This window comes from Pyrus communis, chromosome 13 (assembly GCF_041283825.1).
Source record: "Pyrus communis isolate YQ-2024b chromosome 13, ASM4128382v1, whole genome shotgun sequence".
Lineage (NCBI taxonomy): Eukaryota > Viridiplantae > Streptophyta > Magnoliopsida > Rosales > Rosaceae > Pyrus > Pyrus communis.
The window spans coordinates 31,135,212-31,159,066 of record NC_142577.1 but is presented as its reverse complement, the minus strand read 5'-3'; the positions used below and the strand labels follow the sequence as shown (position 1 = coordinate 31,159,066).

Genomic DNA, 23,855 nt, shown 5'->3' with positions numbered 1-23,855 from the left:
AACTGCATATTGGCAGTAGTTTTTTGACTTGCGTCTCTGAATGGCAGTGTCTTCACGACCAGAACTTTTTGAGGGAATGCGCTTTGATTTTTTCAAGGGACTCGACCACAAGTTCTCCCTTAGCCACAGGTTTTTGTTTTCTACTCTCTCAACTTTTGTTTTTGCATTCCTTCCTCATCAGTCCTTTCTATTCTTCTGCTTATTTCACTGACTGTTTTTGCATCCCATCGGTGTCTCCATGGGACCTGTGACAATTCCTCGTCTATCTGCTGAAATCTTAAAGGTTCCTACTGCCAACTATGAGTTTGGTGCAATTTTTATAGACCACCCAAAGGTAGGTAGCTGTCGCCGTATTTACTTATCCAGAAACCTCTACTGAAAGGAGTGGAATCAATCATTCATGATTAATTTATTTTGTGTGCGTTTGTGGGGGCCGGGGGGGGGGGGGAGGGGGTGATTAAATTTGTAGTTCATGCTTGTTGTGAGGGTATTAACAGACGGGAGACTTAATGCAAGAGTCAAGTATGACTTGACTAACAACCTCACTCTCAAGGCTAATGCTCATGTTAACTTTTGAAGTTTGTGTATTTTGTATATTGTTGTCGTACAAGGAACAGAAACATGATACAAATATATAGAGGAGTTTGAGTGAGTTGCAAACTACACTCAACACTCAAGACTCTAACCTAGAACTTCCTTGAATCAAGCTAAGAAGTCGACATAGGAAACATAATTAAGCTCCTTGAATTAAGGAGCTGCCAATCAGCTGTCAACCAGCTGCCAACAAGCTGCCAACAAGATAAGACATTTATACAACTAGATAAAACACTACTAGGGTTGACACAAACCCTATTAGCTGCCAACAAGCTGCCAACAAGATAAGACATTTATACAACTAGATAAAGCACTACTAGGGTTGACACAAACCCTATTACACAGATAGGACTTTCAATACTCCCCCTCAAGCTGGATCCAGGAGGTTGATGGATCCAAGCTTGTCGAGAAGCCGCTGAAACTGAGGTGATGCTAAAGGTTTAGTGAATAGGTCTGCGAGTTGATCGTAGCTCTTGACAAAATGAGTTTTGATTACCTGTGATTGTACCTGTGCACGGACATAGTGACAATCAACTTCGATGTGCTTGGTTCTCTCGTGGAAGACGGGGTTGGACGCAATGTGCATTGCCGCTTGGTTATCACAGAAAAGAGACATGGACTGAGTAGTAGAGACACCTAAGTCGCACAGCAAACCTTTTAGCCATATTAGTTCACAGGCAGTAGATGCCATGGCGCGATATTCAGCCTCAGTGCTGGATCGAGCAACTACGGCTTGCTTTTTACTTTTCCAGGTAACAAGATTGCCTCCCACAAATGTGCAATACCCCGTTGTAGACTTACGATCAATAGAGTTACCAGCCCAATCAGCATCACAATAACCTGTGATCTCAGTGCTCTCATTCTTTTTCATGATGATGCCACGACCTATTGAACCTTTGAGATACCGAAGTAGTCTCTTGACAAGGTTAAAATGCTCCATGGTGGGAGAGTGCATAAATTGGCTAGCAATGCTTACTGAATAGGCTATGTCAGGCCTTGTAATAGTCAAGTAGATCAGCTTACCCACAAGACGCTGATAATAGCTGATGTTGGGCAGTGGTTGTCCTTCCAAGCTAAGTTTGAGTTTTGTGTCAAGAGGTGTATTGACAGGTTTAGCATCACTCATGTTTGCTTCCTTGAGAAGGTCCAGAACATATTTCCGTTGGCTGAGAAAGAAACCCTTGGGAGAGGTAGCCATTTCGATGCCAAGAAAATATCTGAGTATGCCAAGATCTTTGATGGCAAAACGTTGTTGCAGTGAATGCTTGAGCTTAGTTATTTCATCCATGTTATCTCCTGTGATGATTAAATCATCGACATAGACAAGAACGACCAGTTTCCCAGCAGTGCCCGTGCGTACGAACAATGAAGAGTCTGCATTGCTTCTTTTAAAACCAACCGTTGTGAGGACTGAACTTAGCTTGGCATACCAAGCTCTTGGTGACTGTTTAAGACCATAAATTGATTTGTGCAATCTGCACACAAGATCAGGTTCATGACTTTGAGGATGGCCTGGGGGTAACCTCATGAAGACTTCTTCTTCAAGCTCACCATGTAAGAAGGCGTTCTTTACGTCCATTTGAAACATAGGCCATCCTTTGTTAACAGCAACTGAAAGTAGTACTCTTACAGAGTTCATCTTTGCAACAGGGGCGAATGTTTCTTTGTAGTCCACATCAAATGTTTGAGTAAAGCCACGAGCCACCAATCTTGCCTTGTGTCTTTCTATGGATCCATCTGAGTTGAATTTAACCTTGTATATCCACCTGCAACCTACTGTCTTCTTTCCCTTAGGCAGTGTCTCAATGCTCCAGGTTTTGTGTTGATCAAGGGCATTCAGTTCATCTTGCATGGCTTGCTGCCAAACTGGTGATTGATTTGCTTCTTGGAATGACTGAGGCTCAACATGTTCAGATATAGTACACAGGAAAGCAGTGTGTTTAGGAGACATTTTGTGATAGGACACGTAGTGAGACAGTGGATGTCTTGGTTTGTAAGTGACAAAGTCTTGCAGTCTTGCTGGAGGATGTCTTTCACGAGTAGGATTGCGTCGAGGTGCAGTCGATTGCAACTCGTAGGATGATTCCTCAGGAGCAATACTGTGGATTGATTCAGAATTGTTGGTATCATTACTTGAGGCTTGGTTGTCATTTTCAGTAGGGACATTTGTGTGATGAACAGGCACCATTGCATCAGGTACTTCAGTGGCAAGGATTTCAGTTCTTGGCAATGGAAACAAATCCAAGTAATTCTCCCCCTCACTTGAACTATCCAGAGCTTGGCTGTAATAAGGGTTAGTTTCATGAAATCTGACATCCTTGGAAACAATTAACCTCTTAAGTTGTGGATTGTAACATTTGTATCCCTTTTGTGTGGATGAGTAACCAAGGAAAATGCATTTGGTTGCTCTCGGGTCAAGTTTGTCTCGATGCAAGGACTGAACATGGACAAAACAAATGCATCCAAAGACTTTAAGGTGTGACAAGTCTATTTTCCTGTTCTTTACAATTTCCATTGGTGATTTGAACCCCAAAACCCTGCTAGGTAACCTGTTGATCAGATAAGTGGCTGCCATAACACTTTGAGACCAAAAACGTTTAGGTACATTCATTTGAAACATCAATGACCTAGTTTTTTCAAGGAGATCTCGATTTTTTCTCTCGGCAATACCATTTTGTTGAGGTGTGCCAACACAACTAGTTTGATGCATGATGCCATTATTGCTCAAATATTGAGTCATGACTTGGGACATGTATTCGGTGCCATTATCAGACCTTAGTGTTTTGATTTGAGAGGAAAAATGGTTTTTAACAAGACTATGAAAGTCTTTAAACACTTCCATCACTTCACTCTTTGATTTTAACAAATATAACCAAGTTGCTCTTGAATAGTCATCAACAAAGGTTATGAAATATTTGTAACCATCAAAAGACTCACTAGTTGGTCCCCATACATCCGAGTGTACAAGTTCAAAAAGATGAAAAACTCTAGACAAAGATGAACGAAGGGGTAGCTTTGTTGCCTTTGACATGTGGCAAGTTTCACAATGAATTTGTTCTTTGTCTAAATCTGGAAACAATGTGGACAAAACATGTTGAGATGGGTGTGCTAATCGCTGGTGCCACAAAAACTGGTCTTGAATGGAGACATGTACGGGTATGGACTTTGCTTGTAATCCACTGGGAGAGCTTTTCGAGATGTAATAGAGACCATCTAGGTAAAATCCTTCACCAATCTTCCTCTTGGTGACAAGATCCTGAAAAATGACATTTTCTGGTGAAAAAATGGCTAAGCAGTTTAAGGAATTTGTGATTTTCCCTACTGAGAGAAGTTGGAATGGAAACGAAGGCACGTATAAGGCCATGGACTCTATTTGATCAGATATCAAGTGAATTTTTCCCTTGCCTACAATCCTAGCACCTTCACCATTAGCTACAGACACATGTGATGGTTTATGAAGTTTCTCGAATTTATGGAATTTTGACACTTGATTAGTCATGTGATCTGTGGCACCTGAATCTACAACCCAAAAATCATGCAACTCATTCATTTTAAGAGCAGTTTTGAAAGCATTCATGATACCTTTCATGCCTTGTTGAGGTAAGTGATCAGCATCAGCCAGGAAACCAGCAAACTTGCCAAGCAATGCCGAGGTACTTCCATCTTCATGTTCAGCAGCTCGATCTTCCCTACCCTTCTTTTGATGGAGATAGGCTGCGAACTCATTTATAAGAGTAGCAGGATTTGCAGTGAACTGTTTGTATGGATCAGAACTGTTGAAAGATGAAGATGATGAAATGTTGGCACGAGGATGTGCTCGACTTGTCTTCTGCGTGGTTTTGTCCTTCATGAAATCTGGCTTAAGTTCTGGATGGAGAATCCAGCACTTATCTCTCACATGCCCGATGTTGTCACAGTGTAGGCACTTTAGATGGGGGTTTTTTCCTTTGTATCTTTTTTCATTTGTCAGATATGCCCTAGCTTCAGTCACAATGGTTTTTGTACCATTGTTCATGACTTTTCTTCTTACTTCCTCACGTTGGATGGTTGCACAAATGCTAGTGAAGGATGGTAGCTCAGGATTCATGAGGATATGGCTTCTCAAATCCTCATAGTCTGAGCTCAGACTAGACAGCAATTGAAATATCTTATCTTCTTCAGCTCTTTTAAGAAGCACCGTGGGATCAATGGTGTGAGGTCTATAGACATCCAGCTCATTCCACATGCTTCTTAGAGAGCCAAGATGTTGAACAAAGGTTTTACCTTCTTGTTGAACGCTGGAGATATCCTTCTTGAGTTGAAAAATGCGGGCAGAATTATTTTGATTACCATACATCTCCTTCACTGTTGTCCAGAGAGTGAGTGACGATTCGGAATAGCTGAAGATCTCAGCAATCTTCCTTTCCATGGAATTAAGCAGCCATGACATGACCAGCTGATCTTTGCAAAGCCACCCTCCATATTCAGGAGAAGTGACTCCAGGAGCAGGAAAACTGCCATCGATGAAACCCAGTTTGGATCTTCCACCTAGTGCGAGACTAACCGCTCTTGCCCACGGTAAATAGTTGAACTCATTCAGTAACACTGAACTGAGTCGTTGATTTGGATTGATATCCATTTCAGAGATGTGAGTGGAAGGAGAAGCAATGATGCTCTCTTCCTCCGAATGCTCATCAGCCATAGTTTTGCTAAAGAGAAATCACAGCGTAAGATATTCAAAGACAGGCTTCAGAGGGATGCCTGCTCTGATACCATGTTAACTTTTGAAGTTTGTGTATTTTGTATATTGTTGTCGTACAAGGAACAGAAACATGATACAAATATATAGAGGAGTTTGAGTGAGTTGCAAACTACACTCAACACTCAAGACTCTAACCTAGAACTTCCTTGAATCAAGCTAAGAAGTCGACATAGGAAACATAATTAAGCTCCTTGAATTAAGGAGCTGCCAATCAGCTGTCAACCAGCTGCCAACAAGCTGCCAACAAGATAAGACATTTATACAACTAGATAAAACACTACTAGGGTTGACACAAACCCTATTAGCTGCCAACAAGCTGCCAACAAGATAAGACATTTATACAACTAGATAAAGCACTACTAGGGTTGACACAAACCCTATTACACAGATAGGACTTTCAATAGCTCAGGTGAATATTCGTCCTTGGATTAAACTGTTCCTTTTTTTCTTCTTGTGTAGAAAAAATGTGGAAGTACTGATGTAACCCATTTATTTCGACTCTTATTTACGGCTCGCAAATGAGCCGCACATGTCTGATGCCATGGTCAATTTGGACTACAAGGTCTGCTCACTCGTCTTATTTACTTTCATTGATTTAATTTGCCTTGTTTGACCTCATTACATATACAATTAAGGAGTTTCTTTGGCTACTTTTCTTGTTTCATTTTACATATCTGGTTTCACTTCCTAACCATCACTTATGCCCATGTGGAAGTACGGATGTGTAGGGGTTATAACTCTCCTAGTTCATGGTGTCTCTCATCTCATGTGTCGTATGGTGCTCCTAGTTCTGACATTCTCTCTTGGAACAGGGTTCAGACTACAGATCCCAGATTACATTGGGTAATGGGGCCTTATGTCAAGCGAGTTATATCAGGTAATGATATTCTTTTTTTCTTTTCTTTTTAGCCTCCAGATAATGTAGAAACTAGTACCAACTACCAATTAATTTACTTTTGTGCCCATGTAACTTTTGGGATATTCATATTGGAATCAAACATGTCTTGGAGGTCCAGATTTATCGAGATATTCATAGTACATTTCCCTTATTTTGATTGTAATTTGTTTATTGATATTGTATATCAATATCAAGAACATGATTGACCGAAAATCGGCTCTGTTTTGGTACATGTCTTGTAACACTAGGCCGCTGCAGGTGGTTTATGCTAACGTTCTTACATTAATTTCAAGATGTTTTCTGACCTAATCTGTCTATATTCTATATACTCTTGCTGTCTTGCAGTCGGTGACTCCTCATTTTTCTTGGGGCGGTGAAGTATTTTGGGCCGGTCGGCATCGAAAGTCAGGTATCGGTTATGCGGCTCGGTTCAACACTGAAAAGATGGTAAGCTAGCTTGGGTTTCATCTTACGTCACATGTTTGAAGGAAAATGATTTATCGTTCTGGCCATTATGCATGGTTCGTACATTATCATTATATTTTATTATTATTAACAAGTATTTTACTGAGAAAGGACAGAAAAGAAAGAGAAAGAGAAATCAAGTTGTTGGCCTTAGAATAGAGAATCAACTGACTACTAACACAGACAGAAAACAATCAGAACATTACTTACTCCGCCAACAAGGAATAACAATCTTTAGGGAAAACACAGATTATCTCTTTAGGCACACCAGATACAAGAGTATCATCTTAATAGTCTCAAAAAAAGTTCAACGTCTTTGTACCCTAACAACCTTTTCTAGTCGGGTTGATTTTATTGGGTAACACAGATTCCTCCGTAACCAAATGTGATGCTCATGTCTTGCCTGTAGGTTGCCACAGGGCAGGTTGCTAGCACTGGAATGCTTGCATTGAGCTATGTTCAGAAAGTATCTGACAAGGTAGAAAAGTTGTTTTGTTTAGAACTTCAGGTTATATCTTATGACTCTATATGTCTATTATTGTTTTCCCTACTTTGGAAGTTGTGGCCTGAACAAGAATACTAATGTATTTATGCAGGTTTCACTAGCGTCAGACCTCATGTACAACCACATGTCAAGAGATGTCACAGCAAGTGTTGGCTATGATTACGTCTTCAGACAGGTAGATTCTGCCATCAGAAATGTCCTAGGTTCTTCTAAAATTTTGTTATGAAGGAATATACACTATTTTACCAGTTCATGATGAACAAAGTGTGTTCATCAAAAGAAAACTTTGACAAGTTTCAGTAAAGTTCATCAGACACGATGGCAATAGATATCTCTTGTATTTTACCCGATACACCACAAATCTTTATTGGGTGTGGGCTTTAGTCTCCCAGGGTTTTCGAACTAGGCGAGGAGCGCTGGCAAGAGGCACTAATTGGGTTTCTTGCCTCTTTCCTCAACGCAAATATCACATGAACCTATTTGCTTATTCAGAATCCAAGAAATAATATGTCACTGCTATTAAGAACAGAAGAAAAAGAAATCAATTAAATACTATTTATGCTTCTTGTTTCAGAGTCGTGTTAGAGGGAAGATTGGTTCCAAGGGCTGCACGGCTGCTTATCTTGAAGACAGATTAATACGGGTCTTAAGTTTATTCTTTCTGCGGAGGTGAGAAATCAGCTGCTTTGAATTGTACAATAATTTCAAGCCGGATGAGATATATGACCAATGGCATCAGGCATCAGCTATGCTTTAGATATATTTGTTATATGATGGTTTCCAAGTCATATTTGTCCAGCATTAACAGCATGTTACCAAAATTTCCGTTTGCACATCGATCACAAGAAGAAAGACTACAAATTGGGATGTGGGATGACACTAGGAGAATTGCTTCACAGACGATGCAAAAGGAAAGGGCTGGCTGTGGTATGAAATTTTTGTAATTATTTCTAGCACCACTTTTGTGCCGCCTGTTGTGGGCCTTTTTGCCTCTATGTAATCATATAATTATTTCTTACTAGATTACTGATTATTATTATTTAATACAAAACCATGCATGCATGGCTAATTGAATACTAGTTACTGCTGTGACTTTTATCAAATAGTTTTAACAGTATACAATATCAGTTGATCAATTGATAATGTTTTAAAATGGGGTTGCAATGTTGCACGCTGGATGCTTGAGTGTGGTCGTAGAACAGAAGGCCCCAACCCAAATTTTGAAATAAGACCCCGTCTAAGGGCTCAGTCTTAGAGTCACGTACGGTTGTACACCCCTTGCGTAAGAATTTGGAGTTAGAAGTGTACTGTTACGGTAATGCTATTTATATTTATATTTTTATTTATTTAATTTAATTTTTTTTATGTTTTCGGCCGTCAAATTGAATAACAATTGTTACTCTAGGATCATGCGATATGATTTAGAGTAAGTCTAATAGAGTGACGATAAGACTTCGTGCATTGTGTTTCATGTCGGAAAAATAAATTGAAAGTATTGACCTCTCATGGTCTCCTTTTAGCATCGAATTCATCGATTCCATTGATCTCCCTCTCTCAGTTCTGAGTGAGTCGAGTATGTATATGTACAAATTCATTATCTTGCGATAATTTTGTTTTAATGTAGTTCTTAACCATTGTTGCAATAACTCCTTAAGAGCAAGTTCACCTCTAAAAAAATGCGTGAGCACCTAGTCTATTTTATCCACTAAATGAATAGTGATAGACTTCAATGAACAATAATGGACCAAATGCATCCCTATCCCTAACAAAAAATAACCTAGTCAATTTATTAAAATATTATTATTTTTTATTATAAAATAATAAATAAATAATTTTTTTTTAATTTCTAACTTTATAAAAAACTATATTAATTTTTGATATTTTTATTTATTTATTTTTATTAAGTTTTTTGGTTGAAAAATCTGGACCATTGATTTGAAAATCAAACCGTGCTCATTGTGCCATGTCATTAGCCATTAATTTTAAATTTCAAATTTTTTGACAGTTGGAAATCCAATGATCCAGAACGAGCCCGTGGCCTCTTCGTCTGAACCCTAAGTGGGCTTGCGCATGCGGACCCCATGCCTTGTATTTTTTTTTTTTTTTTTTGGTCAAGGACGCGCCCCCACTCGAGCGTGTATCACACGCGCCTAGCACAAATTTTTTTTTCAATGGCCCTTGACATCAGGCTGACACAAAAGTAACGTCAAATGGCCCGACTGTTGGGTCTGTCGATTCTAGGCTAGTCTCTTGCTTGGCTTGAAATGGGGGACATCCTATTAGGCTGGGGTGAAGTGATTTAGCTGGAGGCCAGCCTGTACCGGGTGCTGGGTGCCAGGCAATCCACTCTCTGTGGACTTGCCCTAAGAAAATAAGGGGAGGGAGGGGCGCGCTTGCTTGGTATTCCTGATTACCTACCTATAGGGGCGAGGGCTAAATTTTATTTAGAAATTTGAGGGCATCAAAGCAAACTTGTATATATTGCCTAGGAGTTGAGAGAGGCGAGAGAGAGGACAGGAGGGAGAGGGAGAGAGGGAGAGAGAGAGAAATGAGGAGGGGGAATAACAGGAATACCAAGACAAAGAAAGCGGCAGCAGAGAAGGATGAAGTTGAAGAGATGCTGCAGGCGGCACAGGACGATTTGCTTCTCAAGCTGTCAGTCGACTCTCACATGTCTCACCGCCGTGTTTCTCTGGACGACGATCCCGATATCGACCGTCGCTTTCATGCCCTCAAACTCAAAACTAACAGTGGAGTTGCTGCTGCTGATGCTTCCGCCTTCAATTCCAAATCTAATCGGACCAATTCCATTCAAGTGGACGAGGAAATAAAGGCAGTCCTTGGCGACGACCTCTCCGCCAGATTCGCCGCTCTCAAGTCTTCATTGCCCACGGCCACGGCCACGGCCACTCGCTCCTCCTCCTCTGCCACCACCGCCACGTCATCTTACTACTACGATGACTTGGATGATGAGGAGGATGAAGTTGAAAAGTTGATGCGCTGGGCCAAGGACGCCGCACGCCTCGACCCTTCTCCACCTTCCGATTCCGATGACGGTCGGGACAAGTCTGAATCTGACGACTCCGACGACGACAACAAGAGAAAGGGGAATAGAATAGGGTCCGATTGTAAATAAATGAAATTTTGTGTTGGTCGATTTGAACTGATACATACAAATTTATGAATAAATGAAACATTGTTGGTTGGAAATGAAACATACAAATGAAACATTAGTGCATGATGTATTTTAAACTGTAACTTGCCAAAGACACGGAAAAACTCAACTTGACTGCCAAATAATGATAAATAACAATGATAAAAATGTTCTTCTTCCTTCACTAGTCTGCCTATTACATTTATGTTTACAGCGAGTAGGACGATTGTCAAGCAGCTCTATCAAACAAATAAATCCTTCTTCCAAATGGCTCCAGATAACCAACCGAGCCAGCCATGGGGCACCAATCCCCCTTGAGGTTGAATCACTCTCTCTCATAATCTAGTTCCATATCAACAAACAAAAACAAAACCAACAACATAGATTTTCAACTCTTCCGCGTCAGGCAACTATAATGTTATTAAAACAATAAGACAGGAGAACCAGTAATGAGATTAACGGAACTCATCATGGTACCCATAGTCCTCTTCCTCATCGTCATTGAAAATAGCGCTGTAAAATACATATGGGTTCTCTATCATCTCTCCCAGCGTTAGTCGCCCGTCTTTATCCGTATCAGCCTGCAATTCACAAATTTGTCACTTAAAGGCAGCACAACGACGGCACATATACTATAATACATCATCAACCGTTCCTACCATTCTTGCTTCCTCCTATGCCACACCCAAATTTGGAACAACTTTTTACTTTATTTTATTTTCCAGGGGGGTATAGAGAGGTACGAAGGGAACTACATCGTTACTATCAAACTTCATTTGATGTCTTCAGTGACAGAAGAATGACAAGATTGCAAACTAATGTCTACTTGTTAATCAGCTGATAATTCCTCCATCTTATAAGGTAGATAGCACGATGGCAATAAGAGAAGAACTGCCCGTAACTTTAGAATCCAAATACCAACATATAGAGATCACGCCCCGTCTATAAACTTAAGCAATTTTATAATCTGATCTCCAAATTGCCTCTGAGTGCAAGATAAATCAACAGACTTTGACACTTGAAGATGCTCTGAAAGAATATAGAAGGTGATTCATCTCTTAACACTTCAGTTACGTATAAATTCACAAACCTTAATTTATTGTTTTGAAATGATTTAACTCATCTTATTAGGCAAGGAAAGGAACCAGGAAGCCCTCGCTACATGGTGAGAGCAGACTAATTACCACATAAAAAGTGCACCTAAATCAATGCTCGCATGAACCATACAAGCATATCTAAACAACCCGAAAAGCACAAATGATAGATCCATCTAAACTAGGAAAGAAAATACTTCCCACTGTAAAAATGAATACCTGTGATATAATGTAATCTGCTTGTTGTTTTGCATAGTAATGTTCTGATGGATGTATCTTTCCAATAATAGGAAGTATCTCCTCATCTGACAAATAACTGCGGATGTGCAAGGTGGAAACAAGTAAAATAAACATGAAAAGGGAAACCCTCAGAATAGTTACACATAAATAAAATCAGCTTAAAAGTACCCGTCACCATCTTTGTCAAGCTGAGCGAACAAATTTCTAGCTGGGGACTCCATCGAATCATCAGACTGATGTGTGGAATTGTGATTTTCTTCATCATAGTTCCTCACCAAATCAAAGAGGCCATGGAAGAATTCTTTGAAGTTAATCTTTTCATCTTTGTCGGTGTCCCTTTCCCTAAGGAAGCAGAGGAGCATTCAGACGATTAGAAAGGCTAAGCAACCATGTTAGAATGACATTACGCAATGACAAATAAGATCATGTGCAAGGGTTAATGAGAAAATACAAATACTACAAAAAGAGTTGGTAAAAAAGGAACGACCCATCTAACTGGTCAGTGCCTGGTGGTGCCTATGTCAGTAGATGTTTATTTTTCTCTTTTGTTCTAATATCAGCATGTTATCGGTCCATGGAGAAACCCAAAATTTTGAAAGTGGAAGTTGAAATTTTTTTTTTATCAGGGTGCCTACATCTGACCTACAAACTGATATCCTACAAATAGATATTGCTCATATGGATACGGAAAACTAGAATGGAAATTAGTATCACCTTACTTCCTCCTTGCACAACCACTTAAGTAGCTTTGGGTTTTTGCTGTCAGCTGGGTGTAGAAAGCTAGAAAAGGATAAAGACAAAAAACACCGGCATCAAGTTAAATAAGGTATGTGAAAGGATACTATGTAAAAGGAAGTTGAGAGACAGGTAGAAGCTCACTCATTGAACTCGGTTATATTAAGAAGACCATCTCCATTTGCATCTGATGCATTAAAATGTTCCTCTTTCCACCAACCCATATCATATCCAAAGGAACTGTTATCTGGTAGATGGAACATGATAAACCAAATCAGTAGCAACAAGAAAGTGACAACATACAAATGATCTAGTTGAAGATGGCCTAAATAACAAATGACCACCCTGTTTCAACTTTCACCAGATACAACTTTCTTTCTTCTCACCCGTTGTCACCGTTGCTAGGAGCAACAGTCCAACATATTGCAGAATGGCACACTCATTTTAGTTTAATTTAAGAGATAGTTCTGGCGGAAACCAAAATGTACGAATTCCCCACAGCATAATCAATAGCCATAGATTGAATTTTCACTTTTCAGCAGTTACTAAAGCACGTAGATAGATCATATAGATACATTCATACAAGGAACAAGAACACATGAATTTGCAAAGATGGAATGACGTAAGTAACCTGCATTCTGAGCCCAACTCGGGGGCTGATACTCGGCAAAGGAAACAAAGCCGTCACGATTCTTGTCGTGAAGCTCCATATCCCTCTGAGTCCGATGCAAGACTTCCCTCTGGGCCTGGTTCAAGTTCCACTGAGTCAACTCGTGCTCGGTGACGAATCCATCAGCCGGGTCGACATCAACCGTAGGAAACAACAAGAGCAACCTGCTGGTGACGTTGAACCTCTCGTCGTCGTTCAAGTAATCCTCAGCGTCCATGAAGTCTTCCCACTCGGGCTGAGATTCGGCGGCGGGGGCGGAGTGGTGGGAGGCGTTGAAGGCATGATCGAAGTGCTGCTGCTCCCACTTTCGGTCCTCGCGGCGGCGCTCAATGTCGGCAACGAGAGGGTCGAAGGGGATGGGGTTGTGGTGGTGGAGGGGAGGAGAGAAGGTGAAGTTGGAGCGGAGCTTGAGGCGGCGGTGGCGGTGGTTGCCGGGTTTCTTGGGGGAGTGGGAAATGAGCAAGAGGACAAGCACTGCAATTGCTATGTATATGATTACTGAGACGGACGGCCTCACCATTGGAACTCTCAAATCTTCAACTCAACTCAACGCAAGATTTAGTCTTTTCTTTTTTCTGCTCTCTCTTCCTAGATTAGGAATTTAGAAATTTGGAAAATAGAAAAGAAAGAAAGGAAATTTAGAAGAGAGAGAGAGAGAGAGAGAGAGAGACAGTGTGCGTGTGTTGGTTGACTGACTAGCGTATGGACTAGATTAGGAGAAGAATCTGGAGAGAATACAAGAGAAATGGAGAAGAGGAGGAAAAGACTGATTCACTTTAATTATTCAAATGATGAATGAAGTTGAAGTCCTGAATGAATGGGGGTTTCAGTTTCAGGTTGGATTTGAGACTTTGAGAGTATGAAAATATGAATTGAGGAAGCAAGTGTCGTTGGAGAGAGCCGGGAACTGGTGGATCTGCTCTGCCTCAGTTGCCACCCAACCCAGACTTCACACTTTATAGTTGTAGAATTAAAGTTCCCATCTCGCAGTTTTAATGATAATTAGCTTGAGTTTAGTTTAAGTTATTGTTAACTAGTATTAAATAATTATAAAAAGTATTTTTGAGAAACCATCTTAAGAAAACCCCTTTGTAAATTTTGCACAGGAAAGATCCCGTGGACGGTTGTGGTCTAAGGTTGGCGTGGAGGTTGTATATTTTTTTGAAAGAATAATATTATTTATGTTAAAAAAAAGAAAGTAAGCTTTAACTTCACAATAAATCAGTAATAATGTGAATATCGTTAGACCGTAAGAACAAGTGGCAAGATTTAACATCATAAAATAATCAAACATGTCAACAAACAATATCATAGACTCATTAGGTGAAAAAACTTGAGTAAATGTGAGATTTTACTAAATCGGAAAAACCTACAGAACAAAGCCTGTTAGTTTTTTCTAGTGTTCCTGGTCGATGAAGCCCAAGCCCAAACCAGACAGATAATACATGAGCAAAATAGTAACATTGAAAAAGTGGCCTCAAGCCCCGATCCAATTCCAAGTTCCAACCCAGAAGAATTCCGTTTGGGATCTGGGATCATTATGATTTTTTATTTTCTTTAAACAAACTTACCAATAATGAGAGTGGTCGGATCTAACGGAAACCACGAGTAGTCTAATCGACGCCGTTTGGTTGCAGCGAAAGAAGAGAAGGGAAGAGCGAAGAGCTAAGGGAAGGAGGGATGCTGAAATTCTTGAAGGGAGTGGTGGGCGGATCGGGGACTGGACCCAAAGATCTGCCCTACAACATCGGCGAACCTTATCCCTCTGCTTGGGGCTCTTGGACTCACTTCCGAGGCACCTCCAAGGTCTGCTTCTCTCATTCCTCTCTCTCTCTCTCTCTCTCTCTCTCTCTATATATATATATATATATGTATGTATATATGTGCAAATTTCATGATTCCAACGGTGGATGTGGACGATCATGACTGGATCTGAGGGAGGGTGTTTGTTTATTTGGGACGAAGGAATTCGAATGAAATCGTTTGTTTTTTTTTTCTTTCTAATTATTTGTTGTAAACTGTTCAGGACGATGGTACTCCGGTGTCCATATTCTCTATATCTGGAAGTAGTACTCAGGATGGCCATTTGGCCGCTGCTCGCAATGGCGTCAAGCGTCTCCGCACTGTAAATTTTGCTTTCGTTTTGCTCTTCAAAATTTCGTATGCAAAATTGCAAACGCAGCAATTATTCATTTCATTTTGCCGCTTTGCTTATTTTCTTTCAGGTCAGACACCCAAACATCTTATCATTTCTTCATAGTACTGAGGCTGAAACTGTGGATGCTTCTTCTGCCATCAAGCAGACTATCTATATCGTTACCGAGCCTGTTATGCCACTCTCTGAAAAGATTAAGGAGCTCAATTTACAAGGTATCCAAAGGTATTTCCATACATTAATCTATCTGCTCTTCTTCTCGTCTTCTTGTTCAATTTGTTTCACTACAAAAATCTTTTGATTTCTTTACATTATCGCACATATGAATCATATAAGTGGACACTGAATTTGTCACTAGAATTCACTTCATTTTTTCTCCTTGATGTTAGGGATGAGTATTTCGCATGTGGACTGAACCAGATAGCTAAGGCTGTCAGTTTCTTGAATAATGATTGTAAACTTGTAAGTTTTCGTAATTGGTATTACTAGTATTTTGCATGTGGACTGCACCATATGGCTAATTCTCATATATGATTTTCAGTTATAGTAATACTGTTTGACTAGCTTTTGGATACTACAGGTTCATGCGAACGTTTGCTTGGCCAGTGTTGTTGTAACTCAAACTTTGGACTGGAAGTTACATGCTTTTGATGTGCTATCTGAGTTTGATGGCGGCAATGAGTCTTCTGCCGGACAAATGCTGGTAAGCATGTCTTCCGTTGTGATTCATCATTGTAAATCCTTATCCCTCTTAATTCAACTTATGTCCTTATTACATTATATTGAATTCTTTGTGTGTTTGCTTCTTTATATGTTGTTTAAAGGTTTCCTCGCTTTGCCTAAACGGGAGGGCTTACTTTTTAAAACTTAGTTTAATTATTTTTTCTTGTTTGAATGGCAATGGATGAAAATGGTGCTTGTTTCCACTAAGATAATTTCTTGTGGATGTTTGTGTTAAAAAGTTCTTAGGAATAGTAAGAAGTTGCGATATGTTTCTCACTAGTTCTTTTCTATCTTTCTTCAGCAATTCGCCTGGCTTGTTGGACCACAATACAAACCCACGGAGTTGCTGAAGTCTGATTGGGCTGCAATCAGAAAGTCTCCACCATGGGCTATTGATTCTTGGGGCTTGGGTAAGTCTGCTGTTATCAGTTTCTCAGAACAAGATTATTGGTTTGTTATTCCACTTCGTCTATTGATGCTGAACTTTATTGATTCTTTTGTGGGGGTCTAGAAATGATTATTTGCCCCTGTTGGAAGCTTCATCCTTGTTTAGTATTATGGTACAGATTGAGTTGTTTCGGGTTGTTTAGTTGGAAAGGATCAGGAGGTTTTTTATTCTGGAAGGTGGAAGGAAGTGGATTGTCGTAGGGTAGTGTTAAATTTTGGCTCCTTCTATTTTCTTTGGTATTTATTGAATTTTGATATATTTCATCTTGTTGTCTGAAGGCTGATATATGTTTAGTCAGTTAGAGTTTGAAGGCTTTTTGTTGTCTGATTTGCTGATGTTGTACTGCTAATTTGTCGTGTATTGGCTTTGATTATATTTTCAGTGAATGCTGGTTAGTTTATATTAATATAGTTAACATATTTATAATGAAAATATGTTGAATCATGTGATGTTTTGTTGCTGAACTGCTAGTTAAATATGCTAATCTTAAGAATCTAAATTCTTTATTTAAAATTTAAACTGATAGGCTGTCTTATATACGAGCTCTTTTCCGGTCTGAAGTTAAGCAAAACAGAGGAACTGCGCAACACGGCTTCTATTCCAAAGGTTAGTAGTCTTCTACTGTCAGCATGAGTCAATGATGACCGTATTCATTTTAGGATCAACTAAATTTTACCCCCTAAGGTTTGGCGGTGTTTTTCAAAATTGGCCACGGGGTTTGAATTTTGGCAATTTACACTGTGAAGTTTTAAAATGACATCAATTTAAACCTTCCGTCAAGAGTTTTCCATTAAATTGGTGATGTGGCAATTTTGGGACCCATTTTTATGCTGACATGGGGAAGAAATATAGTAAAAGATTATTTCGAAAGCACAAAAAAGGGTATGCAGTTCCCACATGATCAATTTATCACCATTTGTAAATAAATTACTAAAACCGAAATGTTGTGACCCAATTTGAAAACAACCCCAAACCTTAGGGGGTAAAATGTAGTTGATCTTTTTAATTTCTCATGGCCTTAATCTTTTTGAAGATTCGTTTTCATTTGCATCTCTCTATTGTCTTGTTTCAGTCTCTGCTTCCAGATTATCAGCGGCTCTTGAGTTCCACGCCTTCTCGTAGGTTGAATACATCGAAGCTTATAGAAAATAGTGGTGATCTTTCTTTCTTAACTCGAATTAATTTCTTTTAATGTTGTTGGGAGTTTATAGTCTTGAGTATGGCAGTCTGCTTCACAGTTTGAGGATTGATTAGCATTTGATACATATAGCTCCAATTGGTTTTGGGTTATCATCTATGGAATTCTAGTCGCCCTTTGTTCCCCAAGGAGGATTAAAGTTGTATGCATGTGGAGATTGTACTAAATATTTATGAAAATATGATCTTTGCTCCTTCTGTTGTTTATACCTTGGTGGTTTAACAATTTTATGTGTCATGGTATTTTTGTTTGCCTATATTTCAATAACTGTTGCAACAAATGGATTGGCAGAATATTTCCAAAATAAGCTAGTGGATACAATACATTTCATGGAAATCCTAAATCTGAAAGATAGTGTTGAGAAGGATACCTTCTTCCGCAAGCTTCCAAATTTAGTGGAGCAGCTACCTCGCCAAATTGTGCTGAAAAAGGTGTGCTTTCAGAATTGTTATGTGATTTCTCTACTAAGAAACATATAACAAACCTTTTTATTATCAAATTATAATCCACTATTTTGTAATTCATGTTATTGTTTAAATAAATTGTTATCGTTTCTTCTGAAAAAAAATAAAAAATCAAATTATAATCCTACCATCTGGTTTCTACAGTTGCTTCCTTTGTTGGCTTCTGCCCTTGAATTTGGTTCAGCTGCTGCTCCTGCTTTGACAGCTTTGTTGAAAATGGGTTCCTGGCTTTCAACCGAAGAATTCAGTGTGAAGGTCATACTGTTTCAGTACTCTGCATTGACCTTATGTGTCATGAATGTTGTTTACTTAAATTACTCTTGAATGTGGAAGTTTTGTTTTTCCTTTTTTAGTTGATTTTATTTTTATGGTTGTAATCATCTGACTTGGGTATACATTTAGGTGCTGCCAACAATTGTGAAACTGTTTGCTTCCAATGACCGAGCTATTCGAGTTGGACTTTTGCAACATATCGATCAGTTTGGAGAATCATTATCAGCACAAATTGTTGATGAGCAAGTATGCAGTCGATGATAGTTGGATTTTGTTTTGAAACCTGGTAGATTTAGATTGATTCATTTCTAGTGTGTGGGTTCTAAGTTTGCATGTGATGCTCAGGTTTACCCCCACGTTGCTACGGGGTTCACTGACACATCTGCTTTTCTCCGGGAACTGACTTTGAAGTCGATGCTTGTTCTAGCTCCTAAGGTTGGTGCCCCTAATTTTATGGTTGTATGATTCTCGTTTTGTATAGTTTATATTCTCACAAGCCACTGATAATGTGATTTGAATCTTGAAACATGACGCTTATTAGAATTAGTGTTAGCCACTTGTTACTCTTGTTTACTATTTTATATATTTTGCTTTACTCCATACCATTTTGAAGATATATCTCAACCTTTATGTGGTGCCCGTGATGGCTAATAAAATTCCTGTCTTGTTTTAGGTTTACGGGTCATTATACACCTTTGAAATTTGAATTATGTGATTAGTCTCATCTAAGAGGTTTGTCTGTATACTTTGTAGCTTTCTCAACGCACCATTTCAGGGTCCTTGTTGAAGTATCTTTCAAAGTTACAGGTATTAACTTCTGAACTAATAACCTTGAGTTAGCCTTTAAAATGAATGCTTGCAGTGTTTATTTTCATATTTTGTCTTTCAAGTTGATTATTTTGAAGATTATTTTTTGTGAGTGAATGTGTTTGGAACATAGAATATAGCCATTTCTTAACACTTGTTTTTTATTCTTTCAATTTCTTCCTGTTTTGCAGGTTGATGAAGAACCAGCAATTAGAACGAACACCACTATATTACTAGGGAACATTGCATCCCACCTGAACGACGGGGTTAGTGTCATCTATCTGCCACACCTACTGTTTCTAATTTGATTCTTCTCTTCGGTGATAGAATGGTCCTATTGGTTATTTGGTGTAATTTCTAATTTTTCAACAGATTTGATAAAATATTTGCTTGTCCTAAGATGATTGGGTTCTTATTTAAATGCAGACAAGGAAAAGAGTGCTGATTAATGCTTTTACTGCCCGTGCATTACGTGATACTTTCTCACCTGCCCGGGGAGCAGGTACTAGAATTTTCTATTTATATATTTACTAGGTTCTGTTTTGAATCATGTTTTAGTTTGTCATCATATTAAACTTGTCTTTTCTTATGTTTGGTACATGTGGCAATGCTTGGATTCTATGATCAATGTGAAAATTGTGGCAGGTATTATGGCTTTGTGTGCTACCAGTTCTTATTATGATATCACTGAGATTGCAACTCGGATTCTCCCAAATGTTGTTATTCTTACCATTGATCCGGATAAGTAAGTATGCAGCAGATGATTAGTATATTATTTATCTGTCTGGTTTTTTTTAAAAGCATACTTTACTTTAAGTGATTATTAAGTGTGTTTTCTTGTTCTATGACATGCTAACAGTCTGTTCATATTGCTACCTTATAAAATCTTCTCTTGATCTGGTTAATTCTTACAATTTAAAATTTAAATAGGACGATGTCATTGTTTATAGCAGAAAGTAAGCACTGTGTTTCTGAAAGAAACTGCATCCCCGTGGTTTTGAAGTCACACTTAACTACTCTGAGGTTCTCCTGCCTCTTGTCCATGGATTTTTAAAAGGGATAAGTTATTGTTCTAGGCATTTGCCGTATTAAAAAAAATTGAAATAATTTATGCAGTTATAACAGAATCTTGTAAGATTCTATTTCTGGTCACAAAGGTATTATAAGGTCGTCTGCTTATTAATTTTAGCATTCATAAATATCTTTGGACGTTTCTTCAGTATGTTGTTCTGAATAATTGTATATTCCTTTAACTTTTTTGAATATTAAGTAATGATATATCTATATAGATTTTAACACTAGGAAATAGATGATAATGTTTTCAAAATATTTTCTTTTTCTTTTTGTAAATATGTTGGTGCCTTTTGTCGATGAGAGGAAAAGTGAATATATTGGAATGCTAAGGAGATAATCTTAAGAAAATTTTCCTTTCCTTCCCGTTGCCTTCCCTATCGTTAGGATGGTTGGAAGCCAATTACAACGTCGAGTCATTACTTGGGTGAATGCCTGTGTGTCGTGTGATAGAAGTAGACTTTTTAGACAAGTTAACTACATCACTTCTACAACACTTGGATCTGCATACAATGCACTCAGAGTGGGATGGGATGAATTGCGCACCGAATATTGGTGTATCCCCAAAAATTTTGTAGCTAAAGCTTAAGGGGGAATACTTTAAAAAAAAAAAAAAAAAAAAAAAGGAAACGCTTAAGGAGAAAAGAAAATTTTTTATTACATTTTGTACTGTCCTAGTCCTACTTTATTAATGGAATCCGTGAAACGGGAATTATACCTTTTTCCCCTTTGGTGCAGTGATGTTCGATCAAAGGCATTTCAAGCAGTTGATCAATTTTTACAAATAGTGAAGCAATCCTATGAAAAGGTGTGTTGGAATTCTTAACTCATTTGTTTCTGTTTCTCATAGCATGTAGGTATATCAGAAGCAATTTTTGCTACTGCATCAATGACCTTAAAGCTTATGGCATACACTCCTTTTCTTTTGATGTTGTTGGCTACCTTGTGTATATGACGTTTGCAAATTTCTCATTGAGTTCTCATTTTTCTGTTCACATGCACATATGATGCAACATTTGGTGTGTGAAGTTGACCTTGCTACATTTTTGTTTTCCATCATAATTTCATCACTTGGTACCGTTCATCATAATTTCATTACTTGGTACTGTTAGCCATCGTCTTGTGCGGTTTTCGTGGTGCTTGTTTGTATCAGTGAATAAATATTGTTTGCAACGGCAAAACCAGTATGTATAATAGCAGAATCTTTAGAGGATAAGGCTCAGAGGAAGTTTCAGAAACCTGATGGTCCATATCTTCGTGTTTGTCAATACTGTGTCATGTTGATAATCTGCTAATTTCATTGTTCTTTTGTGGTCCATGTAGACTGATTCAGGAGATACTGCCGGTGTTGGAATCTCAGCACTACCAGGAAATGCTAGTTTACTGGGGTGAGTTGCTTAGGACTTTTACTTTTCAACATATTATGATTACAATTAGGTTATTGGGATTCAACCAAATCATGCTGCGTAGAATGTACAGGGTTTTTTCTGAGTGCTTAGTCTTAAATGTATATTCATGCAGATGGGCAATGAGCTCCTTGACTCTCAAGGGTAAACCTTCTGAACAAGCTCCACTTGCTCCTGTGAATACCAGTGCATCTCTTACTAAAACAACTTCTAATGCAAGCTCAGGTACACGTATTGATTACTTGGTTTGATTAAATTTGTTTAGCTTGTTGGAGAATCAACAACCATGCCAAGCAGAGATATTAGTTGGATTAAATGTTGAATGCGGGAGATCCAATAAGAAAAAGAGGGGGTTTGGGTGGGGGGGAGATGGGATTGTGTGCGTTTGTTGGTTTCCACATCTATTTTGTTCCTACCTCCACCACATAAGAGGGAACAATTTCTTATTAGAAAAAATGGATAGACAGGCCAATGATACTTTCTTGGGTTCCACTTCTTACATTGTTATTCTCTTGTAATCCTAGTGGTGGATACTCCAAGCACAGTGCCGGCTCACGTAAGTTCGACAACAGATTTTGCCGACCACCATATACCTGAGTCCCCAACGTCTACTGATGGCTGGGGAGAACTTGAAAATGGAATTCACGAGGAGAATGAAAGTGACAAGGATGGGTGGGACGATGTTGAACCCCTGGAAGAGCCAAAACCGTCTCCTGTTCTTGCGAACATTCAAGCAGCTCAAAAGCGGCCGGTGTCACAACATGTTTCGCAGCCTAAACAAGGTAATTGAACTTGTGTATCAAGAATTGCAGTTTTTTTTAGCTTCTGCTGTTATGCATTGATGTCTGAATGAATAGAAAATATTCCAGAAACGTATAAAAGTTACTGGTTATAATAAAAGAGTAAAAATGCGTAATACTGGTTTGAGTTTCAAGTGTATCTAAACCGACAATAATTGTCTTGTGGTGGATAAATCAGATATCTTTTATAACAATGAAATATTTGCTTATCATATTGCATGCCTCCACAATGGCCTGCAAAGTGTCAACATAGGTAGAAGCTTAATAATGCTTTATCTTAGTTCACCTAAGTTTAAAAGTGGTCAGTCTTTGCGGTGTTAGTTAACTGGAAGGTGTTTGTGTTATTCTGTAGCAACGAGTTTGAGACCAAAAAACACAGCCAAGGCTGTCAAAAATGAAGATGATGATTTGTGGGGATCCATTGCCGCCCCTGCACCAAAAACAGTTTCAAAACCTTTGAATGTGAAAGCAAGTGCAGCAGTTGATGATGATGATCCATGGGCTGCGATTGCCGCTCCCCCACCCTCTACCAAGGCAAAGCCTCTATCAGTAGCCAAAGGCCGAGGAGCCAAAGCAGCTGCTCCAAAATTGGGCGCACAGAGGATAAACCGGACGTCTTCGTCGGGGGTGTAAATTACTCCAAACAAGGAGAGAAGATTTTGGTGGCTGGTGTTCATGTATTCATGGGTGCCAACAGGAATTGCGTATGAACTTTGTCCAACTCTTATGAATTGATTTGTAATGATATTCACTTGATTGTTTTGGTTTTACAGTTTACACACAAGACACAAAAGAAGCTGCCATTTTGTTTAGGTGATATATACACATATTATATAGGATGGACATGGACGTGCACTACTAGTCTACTACTACTAGTAGGGGAAGTTAAACTAAAACTGCCTATCAATTTTTGGGCATGTAAAGTAAATTTGTGAGATGTAATTTGTCAAATTCTTCTTCTAGCCAAAATGCACAGGGGAAGTTATCTATCCAAGACACATTTTCCTGGCTCTTATCTTTTGACAATTTCTATATTTTTTCCGTGGGAAATACTTAAGGGCCATGCCCATAACTATGGTCTGAAATTTCTGGGCTATTGGGGGCGCAACTTGGCCCAAAACGTTTTACATGCTGCGTGCTCTTATTGTTTTTTAATGTTTTGGTGCGTTCAAACGTCAGAGTATGTATACGTGTATCTGGATAATGGTTGTTTGCCAAAGAAAGAAAAAGTATGTATACATGTACCAGATTTTGAACTTTTAATTTTCTTCGGAAAACCTTCATCTACATTTTGAACTTTTGTTGTCCAAAATTGACCCCAAAGGGGGCGGGCCAGGACCAAAGATGTCCTCCGCTCTGCTTTATATAGCCGCCGGCGCCGCAATTATGATTTGCAAAATTGAGAGAAAGGGGT

At 38.9% G+C, this 23,855-nt stretch overlaps 3 protein-coding genes and 1 pseudogene across 4 annotated transcripts; 3 read left to right on the top strand and 1 right to left on the bottom strand.

Moving 5' to 3' along the window:
- Nucleotides 1–444: 444 nt before the first annotated feature.
- On the top strand, nucleotides 445–8,282 carry LOC137736414 (mitochondrial import receptor subunit TOM40-1-like; annotated as a pseudogene). Its single transcript, XR_015954662.1, has 8 exons — nucleotides 445–564; nucleotides 5,846–5,897; nucleotides 6,148–6,209; nucleotides 6,575–6,680; nucleotides 7,108–7,176; nucleotides 7,295–7,378; nucleotides 7,778–7,872; nucleotides 8,038–8,282. The product of XR_015954662.1 is annotated as a mitochondrial import receptor subunit TOM40-1-like (transcript).
- A 1,373-nt stretch (nucleotides 8,283–9,655) lies between these two features.
- LOC137736413 (uncharacterized) lies at nucleotides 9,656–10,418 on the top strand. The gene has a single exon (XM_068475683.2). It carries the CDS (start codon nucleotides 9,752–9,754, stop codon nucleotides 10,337–10,339), a length of 588 nt encoding a protein of 195 aa, XP_068331784.2. The 5' UTR covers nucleotides 9,656–9,751; the 3' UTR covers nucleotides 10,340–10,418.
- Nucleotides 10,419–10,470: 52 nt separating this feature from the next.
- LOC137737739 (uncharacterized) lies at nucleotides 10,471–14,121 on the bottom strand. The gene is made up of 6 exons (XM_068477290.2): nucleotides 13,058–14,121; nucleotides 12,571–12,673; nucleotides 12,406–12,471; nucleotides 11,860–12,033; nucleotides 11,671–11,767; nucleotides 10,471–10,938 (listed from the first exon to the last, which is right to left on the bottom strand). The coding sequence occupies exons 1-6, from the start codon at nucleotides 13,614–13,616 to the stop codon at nucleotides 10,813–10,815; spliced, it is 1,125 nt and encodes a 374-aa protein (XP_068333391.2). The 5' UTR covers nucleotides 13,617–14,121; the 3' UTR covers nucleotides 10,471–10,812.
- Nucleotides 14,122–14,567: 446 nt separating this feature from the next.
- Nucleotides 14,568–23,451, top strand: LOC137737451 (uncharacterized). The gene is made up of 21 exons (XM_068476927.2): nucleotides 14,568–14,902; nucleotides 15,123–15,221; nucleotides 15,322–15,476; nucleotides 15,641–15,713; nucleotides 15,832–15,954; nucleotides 16,276–16,384; nucleotides 16,949–17,028; nucleotides 17,495–17,576; nucleotides 17,912–18,051; nucleotides 18,229–18,339; nucleotides 18,487–18,603; nucleotides 18,703–18,792; nucleotides 19,111–19,164; nucleotides 19,356–19,430; nucleotides 19,591–19,666; nucleotides 19,810–19,909; nucleotides 20,974–21,043; nucleotides 21,559–21,623; nucleotides 21,757–21,866; nucleotides 22,166–22,423; nucleotides 22,794–23,451. Exons 1-21 carry the CDS (start codon nucleotides 14,777–14,779, stop codon nucleotides 23,072–23,074), a joined length of 2,394 nt encoding a protein of 797 aa, XP_068333028.2. The 5' UTR covers nucleotides 14,568–14,776; the 3' UTR covers nucleotides 23,075–23,451.
- The last annotated feature ends 404 nt before the right edge of the window (nucleotides 23,452–23,855 follow it).

Coding starts and splice junctions, on each gene's coding strand:
- LOC137737451 (XM_068476927.2), top strand. CDS start 14,777: ATGCTGAAATTCTTGAAGGGAGTGGTGGGCGGATCGGGGACTGGACCC. Junction 15,222..15,321: donor GCGTCAAGCGTCTCCGCACT/GTAAATTTTGCT, acceptor ATTTTCTTTCAG/GTCAGACACCCAAACATCTT. Junction 19,431..19,590: donor CATCCCACCTGAACGACGGG/GTTAGTGTCATC, acceptor ATTTAAATGCAG/ACAAGGAAAAGAGTGCTGAT.
- LOC137736413 (XM_068475683.2), top strand. CDS start 9,752: ATGAGGAGGGGGAATAACAGGAATACCAAGACAAAGAAAGCGGCAGCA.
- LOC137737739 (XM_068477290.2), bottom strand. CDS start 13,616: ATGGTGAGGCCGTCCGTCTCAGTAATCATATACATAGCAATTGCAGTG. Junction 12,472..12,570: donor AATATAACCGAGTTCAATGA/GTGAGCTTCTAC, acceptor ATCCTTTTCTAG/CTTTCTACACCCAGCTGACA. Junction 11,768..11,859: donor CTTGACAAAGATGGTGACGG/GTACTTTTAAGC, acceptor GCACATCCGCAG/TTATTTGTCAGATGAGGAGA.